The 23440-nt window shown below is 38.6% G+C and overlaps 1 protein-coding gene across 1 annotated transcript in view; it reads left to right on the forward strand.

Annotated features, from left to right (window-relative positions):
* Positions 1-23440, forward strand: part of LOC139947054 (uncharacterized) — a 108237-nt gene that overhangs the window by 42007 nt on the left and 42790 nt on the right. Inside the window, exons 3-11 of the mRNA XM_071944882.1 lie at positions 6569-6700; positions 10716-10853; positions 11793-11900; positions 14532-14695; positions 17929-18055; positions 19929-19961; positions 20963-21282; positions 21660-21804; positions 22889-23026. Of these exons, the coding sequence (XP_071800983.1) occupies positions 6569-6700; positions 10716-10853; positions 11793-11900; positions 14532-14695; positions 17929-18055; positions 19929-19961; positions 20963-21282; positions 21660-21804; positions 22889-23026 (1305 nt within the window). The remainder of the gene's footprint in view (positions 1-6568; positions 6701-10715; positions 10854-11792; positions 11901-14531; positions 14696-17928; positions 18056-19928; positions 19962-20962; positions 21283-21659; positions 21805-22888; positions 23027-23440) is intronic.

The raw sequence follows: 23440 nt of genomic DNA on the forward strand, positions 1-23440 counted from the left end.
GTGCGTCAAAATTGAGCCCTGAGTCTGTCAAAAGATGTCACTCCTCTAAAAACAAAATGTGCACATTCCGGTCGATATGCCCCAACATTGGGAGCACCCGCTGGGCATTGTGGACAAGTTATATATGTCTTCTTCTTTTTTGACGAGATTTTGTCAGTCAGTCAATCGAGTAAGAAGTGCGATCATGGTAAACTCGACCAGATTGCTGGGAGCGTACTGTAATGTAACCACAGTATGAACCGGTGAGAGCTGAAGTGCCAACCTGTGCAACACTGAAATGTAATATGAACATGTAACCAGTGAACATGCTGCAAGTCTATGCACTCTCGTGGTGGATGGAATCAGTTTTGTATAACTGTTTAAAGGGAAGGTACACGTTTGGTAATTGTCAAAGACCAGTCTTCTCACTTGGTGTATCCCATCATGTGAATAAGATAACAAGCCTGTGAAAATTTTGGCCAAATCGGTCATCGAAGTTGCGAGAAAATGATGAAAGAAAAAAATACCCTTGTTAGACGAATTTGTGTGCTTTCAGATAGGAATAAAAGACTTCTGGCTAGAAGTCTTTTATTATTTTAGTGAGAAATAACCTCTTTTGCAAAAACTACATTTCTTCAGAGGGAGTCGTTTCCCACAGTGTTTTATACTATCAACATCTCTCCAACGCTCGTTACCAAGTCAGTTTTTATGCTAACCATTATTCTGAGTAATTACAAATAAAGTGTCCAGTGCCTTTAAGTTAATATTTGTTTTGAGTAATTACCAAACGTGTATCTTCCCTTTAAGCACAGTGCGTCAAATGTAATTTTCCAAAGATCAGTATAGCATTTTGTGTGAGCCAATATACACATCATTAAAAAAAAAAAAAAAAAAATTGTAGAATAAATAGAAAGACAAGTTCTAAAGAACATATTTTCACAGCAATAGATATACTACATACCGAACCTCACCAAGCAATGTCTTAAAACCCATAGCCATGGACATAACTTAAAAAAAGACAAGGTGTACACTATATAGGTTTAAAACCTAGGACACACGAACTTAAAATCAATTCAGCATGCTCATAAATATATTTCATTTGTCTGAATTCGAAGTTTCCAATCCGAATATCTCAACCTACAAAATCCAGAAAAAAAAACACCTATATTCACGTATCAGGTCAGTTATCAATAGTTTCTCGTCAGAATGACTTACTGACTCGTAGCCTTGTTCCAAGGCGAATCAATATTCACGAATGATAACAAAACTGTACATCGATCCGGCCACGTGTAGACAAATTTGACAGCTGAAGTATTGAGGGTAGACTATACTAATCACATTTTGTGCTGTCCCCCCATTATTTACAGTGGCGTGAATCCCCATGTATTCGTTACGTCCGGAACTTGAACCCCTCTGGCCATGCGCCTTTAAAGCTACTTATAGAGAAATCGTGATAAGATTGCGCTGGAGCAACAACAAAATAATCATATCTAGTCTTTTCTCAAGGCCCTTGTTAATTCCATGTCAATTTCCTCTGAATGTCACGGCCCATTAGAATAAGACAGTAGGGGCGTGGGGGACACCCCCTTCGGGAAGAAGGGATGAGATGTGATGATAACACGGAGGTCTTGTCTTGAGACGCGAACTGGCGTCTGTAGGATTTTGATTAGTGTGGCAATGAACTGACGTGGACTTGTTTTATTTTCAAGTCTGTTTTTGTGCGGCATGATGGTGTGGCAAGTGGACAAAATTTAGTGGTGAGCTCTCCTTTAAGAAAGTGGTCATTTGGATTTTATCTAGCCTAGTTTTGAATGAGTCTATTGAAGGAGCTTCTCTTATACATATGTATTTGTGTACAAAAGGGTTCTAGTTGTCTAAAAAAGAGCCACAAATCCCCGTTATTTGAACACCACAAACTATATATCTTAAAACATCATGCTTTGCCGATTAAACACTGACACTCAGAGCCAGTGTGACTACTGTGGCGATTCCAGGCAATGTTTTAGAGGGTGGGGGCTGTGAAGGACTGTCACGGACAGATGGTGTGACTCCACACAGCAAACACCATGCAGAGATTGACAAATTTACTCTGGCAGGGATGAATTCGGTCATTGGAAAGGATACCATATTTACACAGTGTATCATTCATTACTCCTGACTGACAGTAATGCATACTACACAGATTGATTGTTTCATTGTAATATTACCTGAATAATTGCTTTCTGAACAGTTGGAGATAATAATCGCCATCTCTGCATTTAAGGGAAGGTACACGTTTGGTAATTACTCAAAACAAATAATATGAACTTAAAAACTGACTTGGTAACGGGCATTGGAGAGCCGTTGATAGTATAAAATAATGTGAGAAACGGCTCCCTCTGAAGTAACGTAGTTTTCGAGAAAGAAATAATTTTCCACGAATTTGATTTCAAAGCCTCAGATTTAGATGTTGAAGTCTCGAAATCAAGCATCTGAAAGCACACATCTTCGTGTGAGATGGGTGTTTTTTCATTCATTATTATCTCACAACTTCGACGATCAATTGAGCTCAAATTTTCACAGGTTTGTTATTTAGTGCTATTGAGATACACCAAGTGAGGTCTTTTACAATTACCAAAGGTAGTGTCAAATAAAACAATGAATGACGATAAACAAACGTTGGGCTCTCTTGGTGAGAAGCACTGCAGCTGTTTTTGAATCACTTTGAAAAAAATAAGGTTTGGACATTGTTTCCTCCTAAAACATTCCTACGTCAATGCATGTACACGTCTTTCAAAACCCTCTTTAACGTGAACTTCCATTGCGAAAGTATAATTTTCTACGTGAGACATGTAGGCATGTCGTTCACACCCGTCCTTCGAAATCCTAACTCACAGTACTCTTGGCAAAAGCCCCTTTCACGCGAGAGCAATTTAGCAAGGGTCCCTGGTTAAATTGTAGCATGGTTGTAAAATTTTACAGAATGGTACATTGTGTGAAAAGACAACAATTCAAGTCCAAGTCATCTCGCAAAATCTTGTCACACATTGCTACGTTTTACAACCTTGCTAAAAATAAGCAAGGGACCCCGGTTAAATTGCTGTCGTGTGAATAGCACTAAAGTAGCATTAAGTTCACACACGTCCTTCAAAATCTTAACCTCACAGTTGGCAAAGTATCACTTTCTACGATAGCGAACTCGTCTGATCCCCTATATAGCCAGCTCGATAAAACTGCTAGACACTATCCCCTAAAGATGCTCTTGCGTTATCAAAACAGACCCGTGCTCATGGCAACGTCTCTATATAGTTTTCAAGAAAACTTATTGATCCCCTAGAACAAAATGATAGAAGACTGTCACTGCACCCTCTGGTAGCTCCTTTGGTCTTGTGGTGTGTGTCAATCGCCAAACAGTCAGGATTCATTCGAATGGTTGCAATCAGACAATTACTATACCTCACCAATACTCTGGTAATTCTATGACCCTTTTCGAAACCACGGCTTCGGCTTTGGATTCGGCTCAGGCTAGCTTGGCCCCGCGAGTGTTTTGACATTTTGCGCGTGCATTGCCTGTACGTGCCCAAGGCTTCAGACGAGAGAAAGGAGCCTAAAGCCGAATCCAAAGCCGAAACCGTGGTTTCAAAAAGGGCTAAGTTTTCGATTCGTAACGGCAAGGGACCTCATTATGTGAAGTGTTTTACGTTGTTTTAGAGCTCTCTCTCTGAAGGTCACGGTGAAGTATGAGGGAATTACTATCTTCGATTAAAAGGCGAAGAGGTCTGTACACATAATACACTACTGTTCCATACCACATGCACAAAGGGTGAGGGGGAATTCTGATTGACAGGGATTCCTGTGTGATTTGTCAATTCACACTGACGAGGATGTGTCAAGGATAACAGACGGCAAAGCCGAGGATTTCATCAGCGGCAGTTTTGTTTGGACATGCTTGACAGGTGTTTGTAATATGTTTAACTTTGATCTTCGGACAGAAATAATATTTGAAAGGAAACGGGAAACAAAATCCCAATCGAGAGAGACCCGGGAGTTCGTAGGGGGTACGGGTGACATTGACATTGCACGTGTTTGTTTGGCTATAATATTTCAGCTCCAACATAATATGAAAACATCTTCCTACTCGTAAATATAACTTAACAAAAATGAATAATACTATAAAACAAGCGTGTGCACTAAAAGAAAAGTAATCGACAAGCTTTTGCCTCTAGCTACATCATTTGATCAACTTGTATTTCTCGAAAACTACGTTACTTCAGAGGGAGCCGTTTCTTACTCTCTTGTATGATGTGAATGTGAAAATAAATATTTTATTGATTGATTGATTGATTGATTTTATACTATCAACAGCTCTCCGTTGCTCATTACCAAGTAAATCTTTATGCTAACAAAATATGTTGAGTAATCGCCAATAGTGTTCAACGCCTTTAAATTGATGTATGTATACAGGATTACACCGCAAGCTTCAAACAATAAGGCGACTACGACAAAGGAAGATTTATTCAAAACAATGAAATCCATTTAAAACACAGATTAAGTTGAAGGTACTTCTTGTCAACACATTGAAAGGACAAATCGACATCTGTAAATTGAAGTCCACTGACTATAACGTAAGCTTTAACGCGCCTCAAAAATATTGACTTGAGAAAAGGTTTTCACTTTGTATTTCGAGGAAACACTATACGCTTGGAGCTGTTTGCCCCCATAATAATATTGCTACAGCGCAGCTTTCTCTAGTACGCTGCCCGATTTTGTGTGTTTACTGTAAACTCGTCGGGATGTTTTTAGACTGCCCTAATGCTGTTAACACAGAGGTGAGTAAGTTTTCAACTAAAATGATGACCAGACGTTACTTCAGAGGGAGCCGTTTCTCACAATGTTTTTATACACTCTCTTAATGTAAAAGAGTGCTCGACATCAGAATCGGTGGTCCCCAGTTCGAATCCTGGGCAATGATATCAATGTTGTTTTGTTTACATTTGACATGGCACTCTTTGAAGAGCCATATATGAAGGACAACTCTTTTTCGAGTGGTCTTCCACTCTTTTAGATTGAATTATTTTGAATCTTTTGAGTGATTTTTCACTCTGTCCTGGAGTGAAACCCCTCTAAAAGAGTGAAATTATCACCACTCTTTTAAAAGAGCCATTATGGAGGACAGCTCGAAATGTAAAGAGTGGTGTTTTTCACTCTTTTACATTTAGAGAGTATATCAACATCTCTCCATTGATCGCTAACAAGTAAGCATGCTAACAATTATTTTGAGCATTTATTACAAATAGTATATCCGGTTCCTTTAATGTAAAAGTAAAAACCCACTCGTTGTGTCTGCCATACCACTCTTGCAAAGAGCCATTATACATGGCGGACAACTCTTTTTAGAGTGAAAGACGGGTACTTTTAACTCGATTTAGAGTGAAGTTCGTTCCAATGTCACTCAATTAGAGTGAGACAGATTGACTTTCACTCTCAAAGAGCGAAATTTTCACCGTTTTACATTACAGAGATAGCTTACATGTTTCATTTTTGTCCGGGCCTTTACTCCATTTGACCATGATATGTATACTGCGTGCATGTATTCAGGGCCTGTCTCTCTCCATATGTCCCATCTGCTCCTTGTAAACGTGGTTAGAGCGTCCAAGGTAAATTACGATTAATTTCAAAATTATCTCAGGGCCCACGTGCCTGCCGAGTCTGTTTTGTAGAAGGGTTTGTGATGTATAAACTTATGGCGCTATGCGAGAGCCGGTAGGCAATGAATAACATTATGGGTTTCCGTTAAATCGCGGATGCATGATACAGCTTATGTTTATTTATTACACATCAATCGTTTGGGAGTTTAAGTTGGGGGTTATTGCTTGTGACACCTAACTATTAAGGGAATCCTGCGGAATGGTCTGTATTCAACAAACAGACTTCTGCTGTGAAACGAAATGAATAAATAAACCATGGTTTGTGGCCGGTTAACGCGCAGAACACATGTTGCGTAACAAACAGATTCACGCCTAAGGTGCCAACAGTTTTAATCAACTTAAAGAATAACTTGATATACTTGTACCCATTCTTAAAAATAATGAAAACTCATCCACATTTATTTAACCCCCGCCCCCCTCCACACATACCCATCCAAGCTCCTGTATACGCCCTGCGCCTGCAACCGTAGACCTCCTGTTGTCCCAGGTTCTTTTGTTTATACTCAACGGCTCCCATTGTTTCCAAACTGTGGACCTTTCCCGAACTCTTGACTCTAAGTTTCCTCTTTTGTTAATAGGCCCCCAGTTTGAATGCGTATTCCTGAAAATATTATAGCTGAGGTACTGTAGTTTTTGAGAAATGAGTAAAACAATGTCATTAAAATAATGTTTGTCTCAGTGATCATGAGATGATAATTATTTTAGCATGAAAAAACGTATTTTCATGACATTGTTTTACTCATTTCTCAAAAACTACAGCACCTCAGCAACTAGTATTTTAAGGTACGCTTTCTACCATCATTATAATCCTTTAAGCGTAGTACGAACTGGTATCAGTATTATTTTGTGAGTTACGACAAAGTTTCACCAAGTTTTGTTCATTCCCTCTCAATCATTTGCAGTAAAAGACATAATGGACAAGAACTACTGCCGCTTCTTGAACAAAACTACAGACATGGCGCCCAAGTGTTTCTTCTATAACAAAGAGGAAAACTCTACGCTGATGACAACGTGTTACATTCCACCGTGTGATGGTAAGACTTGTTGTTAGTAAAAAAAAAAAATATGAAAACAGGGAAAGAGAAGAGAGTGTTTCCAGTTGATAATCATACTTTTATGTAGTGCATTTTCACCTTTCTCGTGTGGCCGGTGTAGAAAATTGGTTGGAAAATGACTTACAATTAATTACTTGAGGCAGCATTGTTCATAGCCGATCCCCACAGTGCGAGACAAGCAGGACAAAGTCAAACATGCAGATTAGAGCTCGAATTTATCGAACCGAAAATCTTTACTTTCAGCAAACTTTGTCACAAGTTTGAATTACATGGTATTTACCTTAAATAATGTAGGCTAATTGGTATAACAGTGTTTTTTAATTGGCTTGGCATTATTGTTTAGTATTGCTCATGCCATCCCACTTCTGCACCCAAATCCCTTGCAACCACTTCAGCCCTTCCTGATTTACTTCAAAGTCCCCCTAGCAATTGTTCACGCTAATGTGTTCGAAAACCAAGATTGTGTAGTCCGGCAATTTTGTTTTGCACTTCAGAATTCCCATCTTCAAAAATTGTCCTGATTCTTTTTATTATTTTATGATTCCCTTTTTATAATCGCTTCAGAAGCAAATAATTCCCCATTGAAAAGCACTACGACAGTGGCAATTTCTTAGTGCAATCAAAAATTGCAATCGCGGAAGACACAATATTGAACTAAACCTTCTTCTTAGAAACTAAACTTATAAAATATAGAAGCAGTCGAGTTGTCCCGAAGCACACAGAAACTAATAACGTTGTCCTGAAAGTCATGAGGCAATGTATAACCTATTGATCTCATTAGAGAATAACATCATAACAGTGAAGATTCCAGTCAATTAGAGAGGAAATTAAAGGTGACCAAAGAAGTGAACTGTAGTATGAAGTGAAAAAATGTGACCGAGGGAAAACGTTAATGCACGAGTATAACCTTACCTAAAGGAACTGGACACTATTGGTAGTTACTCAAAATAATTGTTAGCATACGAGCAAGAGGTTGATAGTATAAAACATTGTGAGACTCTGAAGTAACGTATTTTTTTTAAGAAAGAGGTAATTTAACACTCAAATATTAAAATACTTCAGACCTGAAGCCTTTTAGTAGGCATCTTAAAAGCACACAAGTTTGTGCAACAGGTGGTTTTTTCTTTCATTATTCTCTTGCAACTTCGATGACCAATCGGGCCCAAACTTCCCAGGTTTGTTATTTTATGCATATATGTTGGGATACCAAGTAAGAATACTGGTCTTTGACAATTACCAAAGGTGTCCAATACCTTCAATGCTATAGGGCCTATCCATATAATACACTCATAATGAGAAACAGCCCTCAGGACGTATATCATTTGTTTCCACTTGTGTAGAAGTACCCTATACGGAGGCCGGTAAGAGACATCGTTTCCACCGTCCTCAGCCTATAGGCCAAATTAAACAAAAACATGTTTAGCGTCCTGTACTTTTGACAAAAAGTAAGGAAGAATCTTCTATTTTGTTTTTCTTTTATTTTTCAAAATGGCCGGACGATACATTTTAAAAGGCAGCCGGCTGAGCTGTTTTTCGTTTGAAATCGTTAAAATGTATCATTTTCTTTTTGTTAAAAAAAACAATTCAACATTTTTTAAAGGAAAAGGACGGGGACGTTAAACATGTTTTCATTTTAATTTGGCCTTATTCGATCTTTGGTATTTTAGCCTCGTAACAAGACGCGGGTAGCCAGAGGCACCGGGCGGCGTCAATTGATTCATATGGGGGTCAGAGAGTTTGACCCGATATGAGATCAAGTTATACTACAAAATGAAGAGCTCAGTGGTGTCGTCTTGCAAAAATCTTCTGTGCAAGAATTTCACCTGCCAGGGTCAAAGACGCTGGAAATCATTGTCCCTTTTTTCATTTTGTGGTGTGAATGCTTTTGTCAACTGATCACATTTTTGTAATAAAAATAGGTCATATAGTTTTAGGATATTGCGTTACTATAGAGCCACGGAAATGCTCAAAGCGTAAAACCACCCCAAGAGTTCATTCTGCGGTCATAAATCCAATGACGTGGGAATTGTTTTTATTTTGATTTATTTGTTTTAAATCCTCGGACATAACTCTTTGTTTGTTGGCAAGGGCCGTCCAGGGTAAGGCAAAGGTGGGGGGGGGGGGGGGGGTATACAAATAAATAGACAACAGAAGTATGAATATTACAAACATTGAGAATGTTTCGCCCGCACACTTTGGGAACTGGGGATTGACCGTAAGATCTTTTACCTCTTTCCAAAGCAAGCTAAGAACGCGGGTGTATGGATGCAGCAGTTTCAAATGAGATGACGAAGATGTGTCATCTCATATAGCTGTGTCGGGAGATAATATGAAGGAGATGGGCAAGATCCAGAAGTACCAAGACATGGACCAAATTTCATAGAGCTGCTTAAGCACAAAAAAGATTTGACAGATGAAAGTGAATGTAGTCTCTGTGGTGGTTGGAGCACTGTTTCCAAATGATTGGGGAAATTAAACAGGACTATGAAAAAGGCAAACTGTGAGGGTATAGATATGTTGGAGAAGGCGGCGCTTTTGGGAAAAGCGAGGAATGTGAGAAAACACCTTCGAGATCTAAGGCTACGGGAGCCCGATTCGACGAGTTACAGGCACAAAGGAAAATGTAGGCTTCCTTTTGGCTTTGATACAGTGAATCAGAACAGTACAAATTAACAACAACCAAATAAATATAAACATAAATAATTTGCGCACTGTGTATTTGAATGTTTTAGAAGCAAAGCCGAAGTGCTTTTCACTGTACTATACTGTGTGTGACGTAATCAAAACAGACTACCTCGACTACACCCCTGTCTCTTAACAATTATAAGCATTGTCTAACAGTTCTTTTCTGTAAACTAAATGAACTGTGCTGTAAACAACTTGCAGTGCCCAAGTGAGCGAACTTCAAACAATCCATCCCCATTTTTCTACACGGATTTCCGCCACTGATGAACTCCGCTTTTCTATAAATCTCCAATTTGGTTACGTTTAAACTGCTGACCGTCAGAATACTGTTAAAGACACAACTGATACCAAAGTTTGGCTGGTGGACAATAAGCGAGAGTAGATATATAAAAACGTAGATATACGGAATGAGGTTTATACGAAATTGCTTCTTGTGCAAATGCGGCACAAAAAAAACATCTTCTAAATTGAAAACCACTTGACATTAGATGTGTTTCACGCCGTTTCCATTTGTTTATCGCAAAATCCCACGATGAAAATCGCCAACACACTCCCCAGATAAATCTTGACACAAGTTTGACTGACGCATGCCTGGACGGTTTACACAGTACCGTTAACTCCGATTCAATTTAATTTCCATCACTCCTTTGATGTAATTCTTTGTAATTACAAATTTTGCATTGCATTGATGCCAAAACAAAAATTAATAAAACGCTCACTGAGCGATAAACTCCAAACTGGAAATCATGATAATTTATTTCTCATAAAATATGCAATTTCACACAGAAATAATATTTCAAGGGATGTTTTCTAAATACTATCATCATCATTAGACCGTATAAGTTTTATGTTACGATTTTCTTTTATTCCCAATTCTGTAATGTTCCTTAAGTAACATGAACCGGGGTCAACTTTTGTTCTCGGATTTTCTTTGTTTACTAGTTTAATTTATTTTGCTTTGAAATCGCACATGGCTAAACTTGACTTTCTCAACAGTACGACACAATTTTGTTAGCTAAATTATAGTGTTAGAAACAGAATTACACACCTCAAACTCAATAATGGTTGAGTGGAAGTTCTATTTAGATTTGTACAAGTTCATTGCATTGTTTTTTGCTTCACCTAACTGCAGCGCATAATGGACGTTCGAATACGCGCGAGACTTATGCACAGTCTAATTAGATTTGTACAAGTTCATTTACAATGGGTTTTTTTTCTTTACTTTATTCCAGCTCAAAATTGCAGTTCGATTACTCGCGAGACTATTTAAATGCTTGTATTTTTTGTTCTTTTCTTCACTTTACTGCAGCGCATGCTGGATGTATGAAGTACGGGAACAGCAGTAGCTACCGTGACGCTGCAATGTTTACAGCGGGTGGTTACAGATGTCTGCCATGGGTCGATCGCAGCGATCAGCCCGTCAATCCAAAGTCATTTCCCGCTGCTGGTAATTAGGCAATTATGTTCTTATCTGCATAAGTTGTCTTGAATGCCATGGTGCAGAATATTAATAGGTATCGGGTATCAATAGTAAGCATGAGGGATGTTAGGTGATCACACCATCAGGGGTTTGAAGGTTGTGTTTGTTTGGTTGCTTGTCTTTGGGAGTTAAGAACCAAGAGAGTCTACAAATAATTTCAATTTTTCGAACCGTCAATTTTTGTCGTAAACAGTTTTCGCTCAATGGCCTTAAAGGAACACGTTGCCTTGGATCGGTCGAGTTGGTCCTAGAAAAGCGTTTGAAACCGTTTATTATAAAATGCATATGGTTAGAAAGATGATTTAAAAGTAGAATATAATGATTCACACAAAAATGCCTCGAAATTGCACGGTCTTCCTCTTACGTCGCAAAGAAACCCGGTCGGCCATTTTGTGGAGTCAAAAATGTTGACTCCATAAAATGGCCGACCGTGCGTGACGTAAAAGGAAAACCGTGCAATTTCGAGTGATCGTTGTGTGGATCATAATATTCTACTTTTAAATTATCTTTCTAACTATATGCATCTGATAACAAACGGTTTCACGCGCTTTCGAAGACCAACTCGACCGATCCAAAGCAACGTCGTGTTCCTTTAAGCATGTGCACGTGCAAATGTCAAAAATCACAAGTTTGCGTTGCTCACATTATGTTGTTGTTTATCAGTTTTGAGTAAACACCTGTTTAAAAGATGTTCCTCGGGGTTATTTATAGAGGTTCTTGAATACAAATTAACAATGTTTTTTTTTCACATCCTATAAATTATTGAAAGATAGAAATATGGACACATTAATCAATGTAGGGGTTACTCTTGTTATAGATAGTAGCCTAAGGCAGATGGGGGAAATATTTCACACATTCAGAGTATGACATCAAAAGAGAACCCGTCTATTTGTTTTGATACCACAGGTCTTGAGGAGAATTATTGCCGAAATCCAAACAACAGCTCCAAGCCATGGTGTTATTATCTCGATCAAGACAATGACACCACATGGGACTACTGCGACATTCCCTTCTGTAAGTACATTGTCGTGGGTTCGAATCTCACCTATGTTGTCCAAATCCATTGTTCTTGGATATGTGCGCATACTCAGAACTATAGTACACAAAGGAAAATATCACATTGGCATATAGGCTGAACATCTGACGTCACACTTCGAGGCTCGTGAACAACGCCAGAGACCGGCGTGTATACTCACCTTTGACCTACATTAATTTCACAATGGGTGCGTTCGTTTAGCCTTCCCTGGGTCGACCCCAGTGTGTGGCGGTTTTTACTTCCAGGACGAACGTGGGTAATTATCTGCACACATTCGTCCTGGGAAAAAAAACCGCCACACACCGGGGTCGACCCAGGGAAGCTAACGCACCCATAGAGATACGCAGTCACATTCTATTGGGGACATGACAGCAGTGTACTGTTTTGACATCTATGGAAAGCTAATAATCACTGCACGTTTATCAAATGATGTCATTGTACCCAATGGAATCACTGGATCTGAGGAGCAGGGACCTGTCTTTATCCTTGCAGATAAAGACAGGGGCCCAGTCTAATTGACATATAGATGTCAGGATATAGTGCTGAAATTAAGTCAACTGTCGTGGGTTCGCATCTTACCCGTGTTGTCGAAATCCAATATTTTTGGATATGTGCACATGCTCAAAACTAAATACACAATTGAATTTCTCTGTAGGTGTTGGGTCGTTGTGCTGAACTGTTTTTAAGCGAATGACACTCGAGAACTGTGTAGGCCTATATACATCAAGTGCACATCGTGGGTTCGAATCTTACCCATGTTGTCGAAATAAATCCTATGTAATCCTATACTCAGAACTAACTACACAACACAAGTTCTCTCTTTGGCATACGTTGTCGGGGTATATTGCTGAACCGTTTTAAGCGATTTACACTCAAGAACTGCGTGTAGTGTCCGGTTTTCAGATTAGCGAAGATAATTTTGAGCTCCAGCGGTATACATTATAAATTCAAAGTGGTACAAATGTCACAATTTGTTCGATGTTAACTAATAACAATATTATGTTAATACGTTCCCTGTTGTCTCAACTAATCAACATCGAGAAAACCACCTTTTTAAAAGTGTATATTCGATTAACACAAACATCCTAGCTCACGACTCATATTAATTACCATGCGTAGACAAGCATGAACTACATATCCCATTACGGATTCCATTTTGAAGTGGCTTGTATGGTTTAGCATTTCCGATTGTAAGTGATACTTGTTTAATGATGTACTTATGAAGTTGAAGGGTATTAATTGCCAATCATTGAACTTGCCCACATAGGATAAGTCTTAAACTAAGCACACTGACCAGTTGCCTCTACTGAATCTATCACAATATAATACATTTTAATTAGGTAAGCTCGAGCATCTCATCTGTTGTGGCTGGTTTAATGAACATAAAATGGCATGGTTTAAAGGCAGTGGACACTATCTCACAAGTATCTCAACATATGCATAAAATAACAAACCTGTGAAAATTTGAGCTCAATCGGTCATCGAAGTTGCGAGATAATAATGAAAGAAAAAAACACCCTTGTCACACGAAGTTGTGTGCGTTTAGATGGTTGATTTCGAGACCTCAAATTCTAAATATGAGGTCTCGAAATCAAATTCGTGGAAAATTACTTCTTTCTCAAAAACTATGGCACTTCAGAGGGAGCCGTTTCTCACAATGTTTTATACCATCAACCTCTCCCCATTACTCGTCACCAAGAAAGGTTTTATGGTAATAATTATTTTGAGTAATTACCAATAGTGTCCACTGCCTTTAAAGGGAAGGTAAACGTTTGGTAATCACTCTTACAATTTATGCCACATTTACTTGTTTGGAAATACAGCAGCTTTCTATGCATCATTTTGAGAATCGTGAAAAGTATGGCCTTTGACTTGAGAAAACAGTTCGTGCAATAGTACGAATAGCTGACAAACCAACAATGACAACAATTCCAATGGACATTTTAATAAACCCGTCCCATTAGAACTGGGCATCGATGGATCTTTCATCCCAACTAATGGCTGAGTGGAACACACGAATTACAAACCAAGATGCGCTGACACAATGTCAATTCTTGTGGGCCGTTAAGTTTTACAACAAGAGAACGTTTCGCAGGACAAATAATCCCTGGAACAGACCTATATATGAACTGATATAAATCCCCCAGTTTTCCAGATGGTCTAAAGATTATATTTCACATTTCCAGGGGGCGGTACCATGAATATTTGCTCAGTTGTGGTCAGGTTCATCAAACAGTAGTGATACTGCACGACAGACTAAGGCTCGTTTATGTACGAGTCAATGGAGAAAATTCCATAGAGACAGCGGAACAGTCTATGTTGTAAAACATCAAGCGGATAAACGACGTTGGCTGACACTCAAACTTTAAAATGTTGTTCCTGAAGCGTATATACACAAAGTAATTAATTAGCCAACTGCAATCTTGCAGTGTAACGCACTAAGGGTTGTTCCTCGGTACATGACTGGTATATTGAGAGTATTGCAAGTTGTCAAAGGGCAACTTGGGTGTTACTATAAAACTGTCTCCAAATAGTCTCTTGCACAATGTCCTTGTCAAGAATCAAGGTAAATCAACAACCTGTTCCTTCTGTATCTGTTTCACAACCAGGCAATACAGACAGCCTGTCGCATTTCAACCGTTCAGTCTTCGCCACCCTTGATCTTTCTCTGGGCCTGCTTGGTAAGCAACCTTCAATCAGCAATGCCGAAGAGTGTGCTAAACAGTGTCTTGATGAGAGAGATTTCACCTGCAGGTCCTTCATCTTCAATGAGGTATGATATACGCGAATGTAATTTCACTGAATAATGTTTTGCTCGAGTGATTTCAAATTCACTACCTTAAGACCGAGTCATGCTGCAGCGATAAAGAAAACGATAACGATCACGACGCAAAGAGGGCACCTTCTATTGGTTGAATGAGCGTGTGCGTATTCTGCGTGGAGCAATTCAACCAATAAAAAGCGTTCTCCTTTCGGTAAATTTTACATAAATTCATGAAAAGAACAAAAGATGTCTCCACAAGGACAGGAACAGAAATGTGTGTTGAATAAAACAAATTCTGAGCTGCACAGAAAAAAAACAAGGAATGTCCACAGAGGGAATGCAAACCGAGTCTTGCGCTTCGTGTTTGTTGGTTACATGCTCCGAGACCCAAGTGTGTTGTCCCTTATCCTTACCCCAATCCTTACCCAAATCCTTATTAACCATAACCCTTACCCAAACCCTTGTTACCCGCAAAGTTTTTTCGGAACATTGTTGTCTGAACATAGGGATGTCTGAAAATTAGAGCGGTCAACGAGTTACACCAATGCCCGCACAGCTTCTTTGCTTGTTATTGGTTTTTAATGTAAATGGTTTATTCACAAGGGAACTTATATGAATAGAAAGATATTATTGTAATCAATGACACATCAATACCTGTACGGCGTATGTTAATCTGAGTGATTGTGACATTGAAATGTGTATCTTGCAACATCATCACCATGCTATAGGGGTGCAGTGGAGAATATCATGCATGTTCAACGCTGCAGTGGCCCCGCCCTCAACCATCTCAATGTGAGGAGGTGATCGAATCTATACTGATCCACGTCGAGGTCTTAAAGGAACACGTTGCCTTGGATCGGACGAGTTGGTCTATAAAAAGCGTTTGAAACCGTTTGTTATAAAATGCATATGGTTAGAAAGATGTTGTAAAAGTAGAATACAATGATCCACACAAACATGCCTCGAAATTGCACGGTTTTCCTTTTACCTCGTCGACTAACACGGGCGGCCTTTTATGGGAATCAAATTTTTGACTCCCATAAATGGCCGACCGTGTTAGTTCGCCCAGTAAAAGGAAAACCACGCAATTTCGAAGCAAATTTGTGTGGATCATTGTATTCTACTTTTGAAAACTCTTTCCAATCATATACATTTTATAACAAACGGTTACATACACTTTTCAAACACCAACTCGTCCGATCCAAGGCAACGTGTTCCTTTAAATCCTGGTCGATAAGCAAATTACTACTGGTTGAGGGTCGATTGAAATTTACGAAGTGTATTAGTACAGATGTATTTTTCAACAGGTGAACAGAAAGAGGGTCTTATACTGACACACAGTGATTATTACACTCAACCTTATGGATCCAGTCTGTAGGGTCCTGCTAATGTTTAAAGGCAGTGGACACTATTGGTAATTACTCAAAATAATTGTTATCATAAAACCTTACTTGGTAACGAGTAAAGGGGAGCTGTTGATAGTAAAAAAAAAAACATTGTGAGAAACGGCTCCCTCTGAAGTAACGTAGTTTTCGAGAAAGAAGTAATTTTCCTCGAACTTGATTTTGAGACATCAGATTTAGATTTTGAGATATCGAAATCAAGCATCTGAAAGCACACAACTTCTTGTAACAATGGGATGTTTTCTTCCATTATTATCTCGCAACTTCGGCGACCAATTAATTGAGTTCCAATTTTCACAGGTTTGTTATTTTGTGCATAATGTTGACATACTCGAACTGAGAAGACTATAGTCTTTGAAAATTTCCAATAGTGTCCAGTGTCTTTTAATAGTGTTATCTACGGTTTAAAATAATTATCGAACGATTCAAAGAACTAATGTATATTTTGCCTTTAAAAAGCAAATCTGGAGCTTTGATCCCGTCCGAAGCCATATTTTATCCATTCAGTAAACCAGGGCAGAGTCATTCTGCACATAATATACTCATTCTCTCTTGCAAGAAAAGGATGCGAAACAAAATCCAGACTCTTACGTTAGGCGTGTTCAATTTCGCGTTCCAATTTCCGGGTTGCGTATTTTTTCGTATACACCTCACGAGTTGAGAATGTGATTTCCTTGATTTTGTCTTAAGATTGGCAGCTTGCCTGTCACGGCCCATGAAGCAGTCGTGTGTTTGTCTTGTCCTACAACTGGCGTATTTTTATCGTATTTGGTTTCTAGAGCATCCAGATTAAGTTTTTCGAATGTTCGGGCGAGTCCTCATAAATTGATCTTTTACTCCGAATTCGCAGTACCATTTTTATTACATGAGTTACGATTTCGAGTCCACATTGGCACTGTTTTTCTTTGTTTCTGCTTCAAACTCAATCAATCCCATTTTTGTTTTACGAAAGCTCCTGTACTTCTAACCAAGCAAGTTGTTTTATGCCAGTGATTTTGAGAATGATTAAAGGCAGTGGACACTATTAGTAATTGTCAAAGATTAGCCTTCACAGTTGGTGTATCTCAACATATGCATAAAATAACAAACCTGTGAAAATTTGAGCTCAATCGGTCATCGAAGTTGCGAGATAATAATGAAAGAAAAAAACACCATTGTCACACGAAGTTGTGTGCGTTTAGATGGTTGATTTCGAGACGTCAAGTTCTAACTCTAAGGTCTCGAAATCAAATTCGTGGAAAATTACTTCTTTCTCGAAAACTATGGCACTTCAGAGGGAGCGGTTTCTCACAATGTTTTATGCCATCAACCTCTCCCCATTACTCGTCACCAAGAAAGGTTTTATGGTAATAATTATTTTGAGTAATTACCAATGGTGTCCACTGCCTTTAAACATTATTGGATTTGGGGCATTGCGTAGTAAGGTATCACTATAAAATTTGGTTTGCGGTAACAACATGTGTGTATCTACTTGCCAGGTAGATTTTGTTCTTAGAGACTGTCTTGCTACCATATTCTACTGCCGCGGGGTAGATGTTCGGGCGGAGCAAGAAAGTTCTTTAAAAAATAAAATCTACCTAGCAAGTAGACACACACATAATGTTACCGCAAACCAAATATATATTGATACCTCATTATGGAATGCCTCAAATCCCAAAAATGTGAGTTCGCAATCACTCTTAAAATCGATGTCAATAACAACTTACTTTGTTAGAATCATAATAACTTTGTTAAAAACCAAATATTGTATACACTCCTCTTTAAAATCGTAGAAGTATTGCCTATTGAATCTTGTCTTAAACTCAAAGAGCTTCCCATTGGCATATTATTTTCCTACAGATTCAGAAGCATTTCCACCATCCTGAGGGCCACTGTTACCTGACCAATCTTAGCGTGTACATGCTGGAAATGTACCCAAAACGGAAACACTCCAAACACTATGACCTTTTCACGCGGCTCGATACGGGTGAGTTGTCCAATTTGAATTGTTGAAGTGAATTTGAATTGTTGAAGTGAATTGGTAACTGGAGGCGAAGATTGGGGTCAACTTTGACAAATGCAATCAATAGTTGAAAAGCACAAATCTGGCATTGGTCAGCTGTGAATAAGTAGCTAGGCCTTGGTAATGTTTTGATTGGTCTTGGAGATGTATTGGTGATTATAGGAAACACTTTTCAATTTTCCAACCGGTAACTAGAGGCGTAGATCGGGATCAACTTTTCAAAATGCAATCAATGGATGAGAATGTTGAACACAGAAATTATTGCATTAGTCAGCTGTGAATAAGTAGCTAGGCCTTGGTAATGTTTTGATTGGTCTTGGAGATGTATTGGTGATTATAGGAAACACTTCTCAATTTTCCAACCGGTAACTAGAGGCGTAGATCGGGATCAACTTTTCAAAATGCAATCAATGGATGAGAATGTTGAACACAGAAATTATTGCATTAGTCAGCTGTGAATAAGTAGCTAGGCCTTGGTAATGTTTTGATTGGTCTTGGAGATGTATTGGTGATTATAGGAAACACTTCTCAATTTTCCAACCGGTAACTAGAGGCGTAGATCGGGATCAACTTTTCAAAATGCAATCAATGGATGAGAATGTTGAACACAGAAATTATTGCATAAGTCAGCAGTGAATAAAGTAGCTAGGTTTTTTCCAAGTTCTTTGTTAAGTCTTGGGTTTTCAAGTGGACCGGTAACTATAGAGGCGAAGATTGGGTCAGCTTTTGAAAATGCAATCAATGGATGAGAATGTTGAACACAGAAATTATGACATTGGCCAGCTGTGAAAAAGTAGCTAGTTCTCGGCAATGCTTTTGTTTAGTCATGGAGACATATTGGTGATTATATGAAACACTTGACCATTTTTGGGGTCAAGTTTCCAACCGGTAACTAAACGCGATATTGGGTCAGCTTTTGAAAATGCAATCAATGGTTCAGAATCTTGAATACAGGAATATGGCATTTGTCAGCAGTGAACAAGTAACTGTACAGACCTCGGGAATTTCTGTGTTTAGTCTTGGAGAAGAATTCGTGATTATAGGAAAAACCCTTGATCGATTTCATTAACAAAAAATCTGACAGTTACAAACCCAAACAAGTTCTCTAGAATTTGTTTCCGACTGGAATACTCCGTATACACGAAAGTCAACACGCATGGATTTGCTAATTGCTGTTAAGCCCTGTTCGTTGTTTTCATCAATATTGGAATGAGTTGAATAAAATATGTTGGATGTTGTTTGAATTTTAGAAAGGGGGGTTGCCAAGGACAAACTTGTTTGTTGTCCAAAACAAGCATGGCGTCATTGGATAGTTCCAGTATTAAACGTTCCGAAGAGGAATTTGTGTGCAGGCGAAAAGGTCAAATATGTAATGCCTGTTCCATGGAATGTCATAGAAGTTCAGGAATTTACTCAAATTTGTATTCTGATTTATATTTGCAATGAGAAGTCAGTGAATGTTGCTGGTTGTCAATAGAATTTATTCAAGATATATACTAACCAAATGAATACAGTGATTCGTAGAAATATATCCAACCTACAAGTCAGAGAGAAGTTATTGCTCGCCTTGATAATTAATACAAATTTAAAAAAAATATGTAAAATAAGGTATTTATTTATTTAGCTTATCTTTATATGTTTGTATTCATCGAGAGCTAAATGCCTACGGGCAGCAATGAATATTCAATTCAATATTTTAGTTCATGTCAACAAGCAGTGTCTCATGTTTTGTATGTTCCTTATTTTGTATGTTTTATTGTGTTCGATGACAAATTAATAACTAATAATATTTGTTGTTTATTTATTTATTTTTAATTTATGTATTTGTTTCTTTTAGTGTGTGACGCGTATGAAGAGGAGAGTTACCCAGGTGAGCTGATTTGCTTTCTCTTCAGAACCCCCCCCCCCCAAAAAAAAAAAAAAAAACAGAATCAAACGCAGTACTTTCAGTTTTAGCGTTCAAGACATGACTAACAAACTACGACTTGCACAATGTTGAATAATAAACTCGACTTACCGTTAATGCGAGTAAAAAAACAATATTTAATGGGGAAAAAATAATCTAAACCAAATCCTGGATACTAAAAACTTCCAGAAATCAGAAAAAAAATAGAGAGCTTACAAGTACGCGATATAAAATTCGATGTACCAAAAACATTCAAACAATATACTTCAATGTAGTCTGACCAACCTATCCTAAATTGTTTGGCCTGTTGTTATACTCCAAACATACACATTTTAAGGCCAAATGCAGACAATATTATTGAAAAACTCCACTTTCAATTTAGGTGGTTGACACTTGAAGGTGATTGACATTTTCTTCGCTTCGAGGTAACCATTTTAAACGCGATCAAAAACCTTTGAATAAAAACAACTGCTAATGGAACTTCAGGTTAATGAAGATCACTTATGTAAAAGTTTACCGTAGGTGTCCATGACATTTGCTATTAAGCCCAGTCAGGTTTTTCCAATGCATACTCAACTGCGTAAAAATAAACCCACTAAAAGATGTCACCTTTAGAATAATTGCTTTTAACGTAGGGCCTACTGCTTGTCTAGAACAATTATGAAGTGTTCCTTCAAATTTATCTTGTGTTTTTTAAATCGTAAGAAGCACACTGGAAAACAATTTCATGCTTTTTTAACGCGATGTGTATAATACAATGAATTGAATTGAATTGAATTGAAAATCCTTCATGTCATTTTACATCCAGAATGAACAAAACCAACGAAGACGTCTTTAACAAAAAAATATAGTCTAAGTAACTCATTTAACTACTGGTTTAAGCGTGTGTGTTTGTAGGAAAACTTGCCAAATAAGATCGGCACCAATGATAAGTCTCAAGTCCTTCCTGTCATTTTCCACCCTAGCATCTTGCCCGATGCCACTTGGCATGGTATCCGGCGCCATCAGCAATGACCGAGTGACAGCCTCCTCCTGGTTAGACGACGACCACACCCCGGGACACGCCCGTGTGGGTAACTACTCCTCATGGCGCCCAGAACCCAGTGACACAGCCCCCTGGCTCGAGATAGGGTTCAATGAGAGGATGCTTATCACGGGGCTGCTGATCCAGGGTGGGGGTCAGGAAGAACACAACTGGGTCAAGACTTTGAATCTACGATTTGGAAACGACTACTCGTGGTTCTGGACCTACAATGAGTATAAAAAACTGGAGATCAGGCCAGCTGTGAGTAATTGCCAATGACTTGTCCAAAACCGTCCCACTGTCTGACGATTCAACGAATCAAAAGTTATCACCATGGTGTTCAAGCAACACCAATGTTATGTTTTTGCAAAGTGTTGTGTCATTTTATTGTAGAGACGGCGTAGACAGTACGAAAATATCAACAATTATTTTGTACTTTTGCGAATGCTCGTCCTTTTTTAATTAGAGGACCGGCTTCCTTCCCGTGTCTCTAAACAATTAACACGGTGTACAGTTGTGTTCGTTTGTTGGTTTCTACATAATGTGACATCACGCATGGTGTCAAATTTAGACCCCAGTTTTTGTAGTGTACACTACGAAATCAGTCTGGTTATCAGTGGCTCTCTTTAATATTACAGGAAATCAAAGCAAATGGTGAACCGAGCTGTATAAAGCCGATTTATCTCGACCCACCCATCAGAGCTCGATATCTGGAGATCAGCCCGAAGGAATATTACGGAGCGATTTCACTGCGTGTAGAAGTACTCGGATGTCGCGATAATGGTAAGTTCAGTTGTAATGTATTTCTTACAATAAGTTGGGGTGGTTCTGAAAATAACCGATGGTTTCAACTCGACGTTTCGATTAGATGCTCTGATCGTCTTCTGCAATAGGCTGGTTCGTGTTATCAAATTTTGATAGATATGTTTTTTTTTTGCATAAACACACAAATCCACGGTTTTTTCTTGGGCAGCTGCCCAAGAACATGGTTCTAGGAATGTAGACACAATGTTATACATTATATAAATCCCCAATCACTTTGCCCCGCTCTCCTTTCTCCTTTCACTCCAGACATATCTTCGCTCTTCTACTGGTAAATCTCTTTCAGTTCACGAAACCCATAAACTTGCAGGTGACAGGGCATTTTCTATTGCTGCTCCCCGATTATGGAATTCTTTACCTACCCTAACCAGAAGCCCAAACAGTGTCCAAGCCTTCAAATGTGCTCCCAAAACCCACCTTTTCCCCTATTTGTAGCTATTCGTCTTTAACTTTCTTCTGTCTTTTCCCCCTTCTTTCTCAGCGCTCTGTATCCTTTGGCAATTTGGCGCTTTATAAATACTGTTATTACTAATATTATAGTCGCGATGTACCCATTTTGCTCATTTTACGGTGTGGGTACCAAACGGAGATAAAATGTTGTTCAATCTGTGTGTCGAAACAAAGTTCGCAAGAATAATTTATCTGTGGTATATCTACTTGTGATATACTCCTTTGTTAAATTTACTATGTGGGAACCAAAAAGAGAATGCTTTGCTTTGTTAGCTTTACGGTATGAAAACATTGTTCAATTTGTGGGTCCACGGTACTTCTCAAGAATATGGTATTGTATACGTGGAATATGATTCTGTTACTTTTACAACATAGGAACAAAACAGAGAAAGGCCTATCCAGTATTCAACTACTCAACAACTTTACCCACACAATATCTCTCTTGATATTTACTGTGGTTCCAGAGTGACTAACAAACGTTTTATTATAGACAGCCAGAAACAATATACTAAAACTTTAAGCCACATCTCAGGTATACTCTAACTGAGATATTCAAGTGACTGTTCATCGCTTTGCTTTAAACCCTGGTTAACAGATTGCGACCTCGCGGCTGGTCTAGCACGAGGAGATATCCATAGTAGCGAGATAACAGCCTCATCCAGCGTTGGGGACGACAAGGGAAAACACGGCCCATCCAGAGCCAGACTCAACCCCTTCGGTGCCCAAAAATCAGGTAAACATATCACCTTAAAGGACGCGTTGCCTTTGATTGGGCGAGTTGGTCTAGCGAAAGCGTTTGAAACCGTCTGTTATAAAATGCACGTCGTAGAAAGATGTTTGAAAAGTAGAATATTATAATCATCAACACAAGTTTGCCCCGAAAGTGCATGGTTTTCCCTATACGTCGGGAACCAACACGGCACGCCAATTTGTTATTGTCGAAATGAAAAACAAATGTGCAATTAATTGAATTGAACGTAGCCCTTTAACCTCGGGTGCTTTACATCCATTATTATTTTAGACAAAATGTATAGGGTAGTTCCTATTCACCTTAACTGAGTAAACACAACATTATTTCCTACAATTGAAAATGTTAATGTTGGATCTATCATACGTCTCAAAGGATATTATAAATTCTAAAGAGGAA

The sequence above is a fragment of the Asterias amurensis genome, chromosome 14 (assembly GCF_032118995.1).
Source record: "Asterias amurensis chromosome 14, ASM3211899v1".
NCBI classification, from domain to species: domain Eukaryota; kingdom Metazoa; phylum Echinodermata; class Asteroidea; order Forcipulatida; family Asteriidae; genus Asterias; species Asterias amurensis.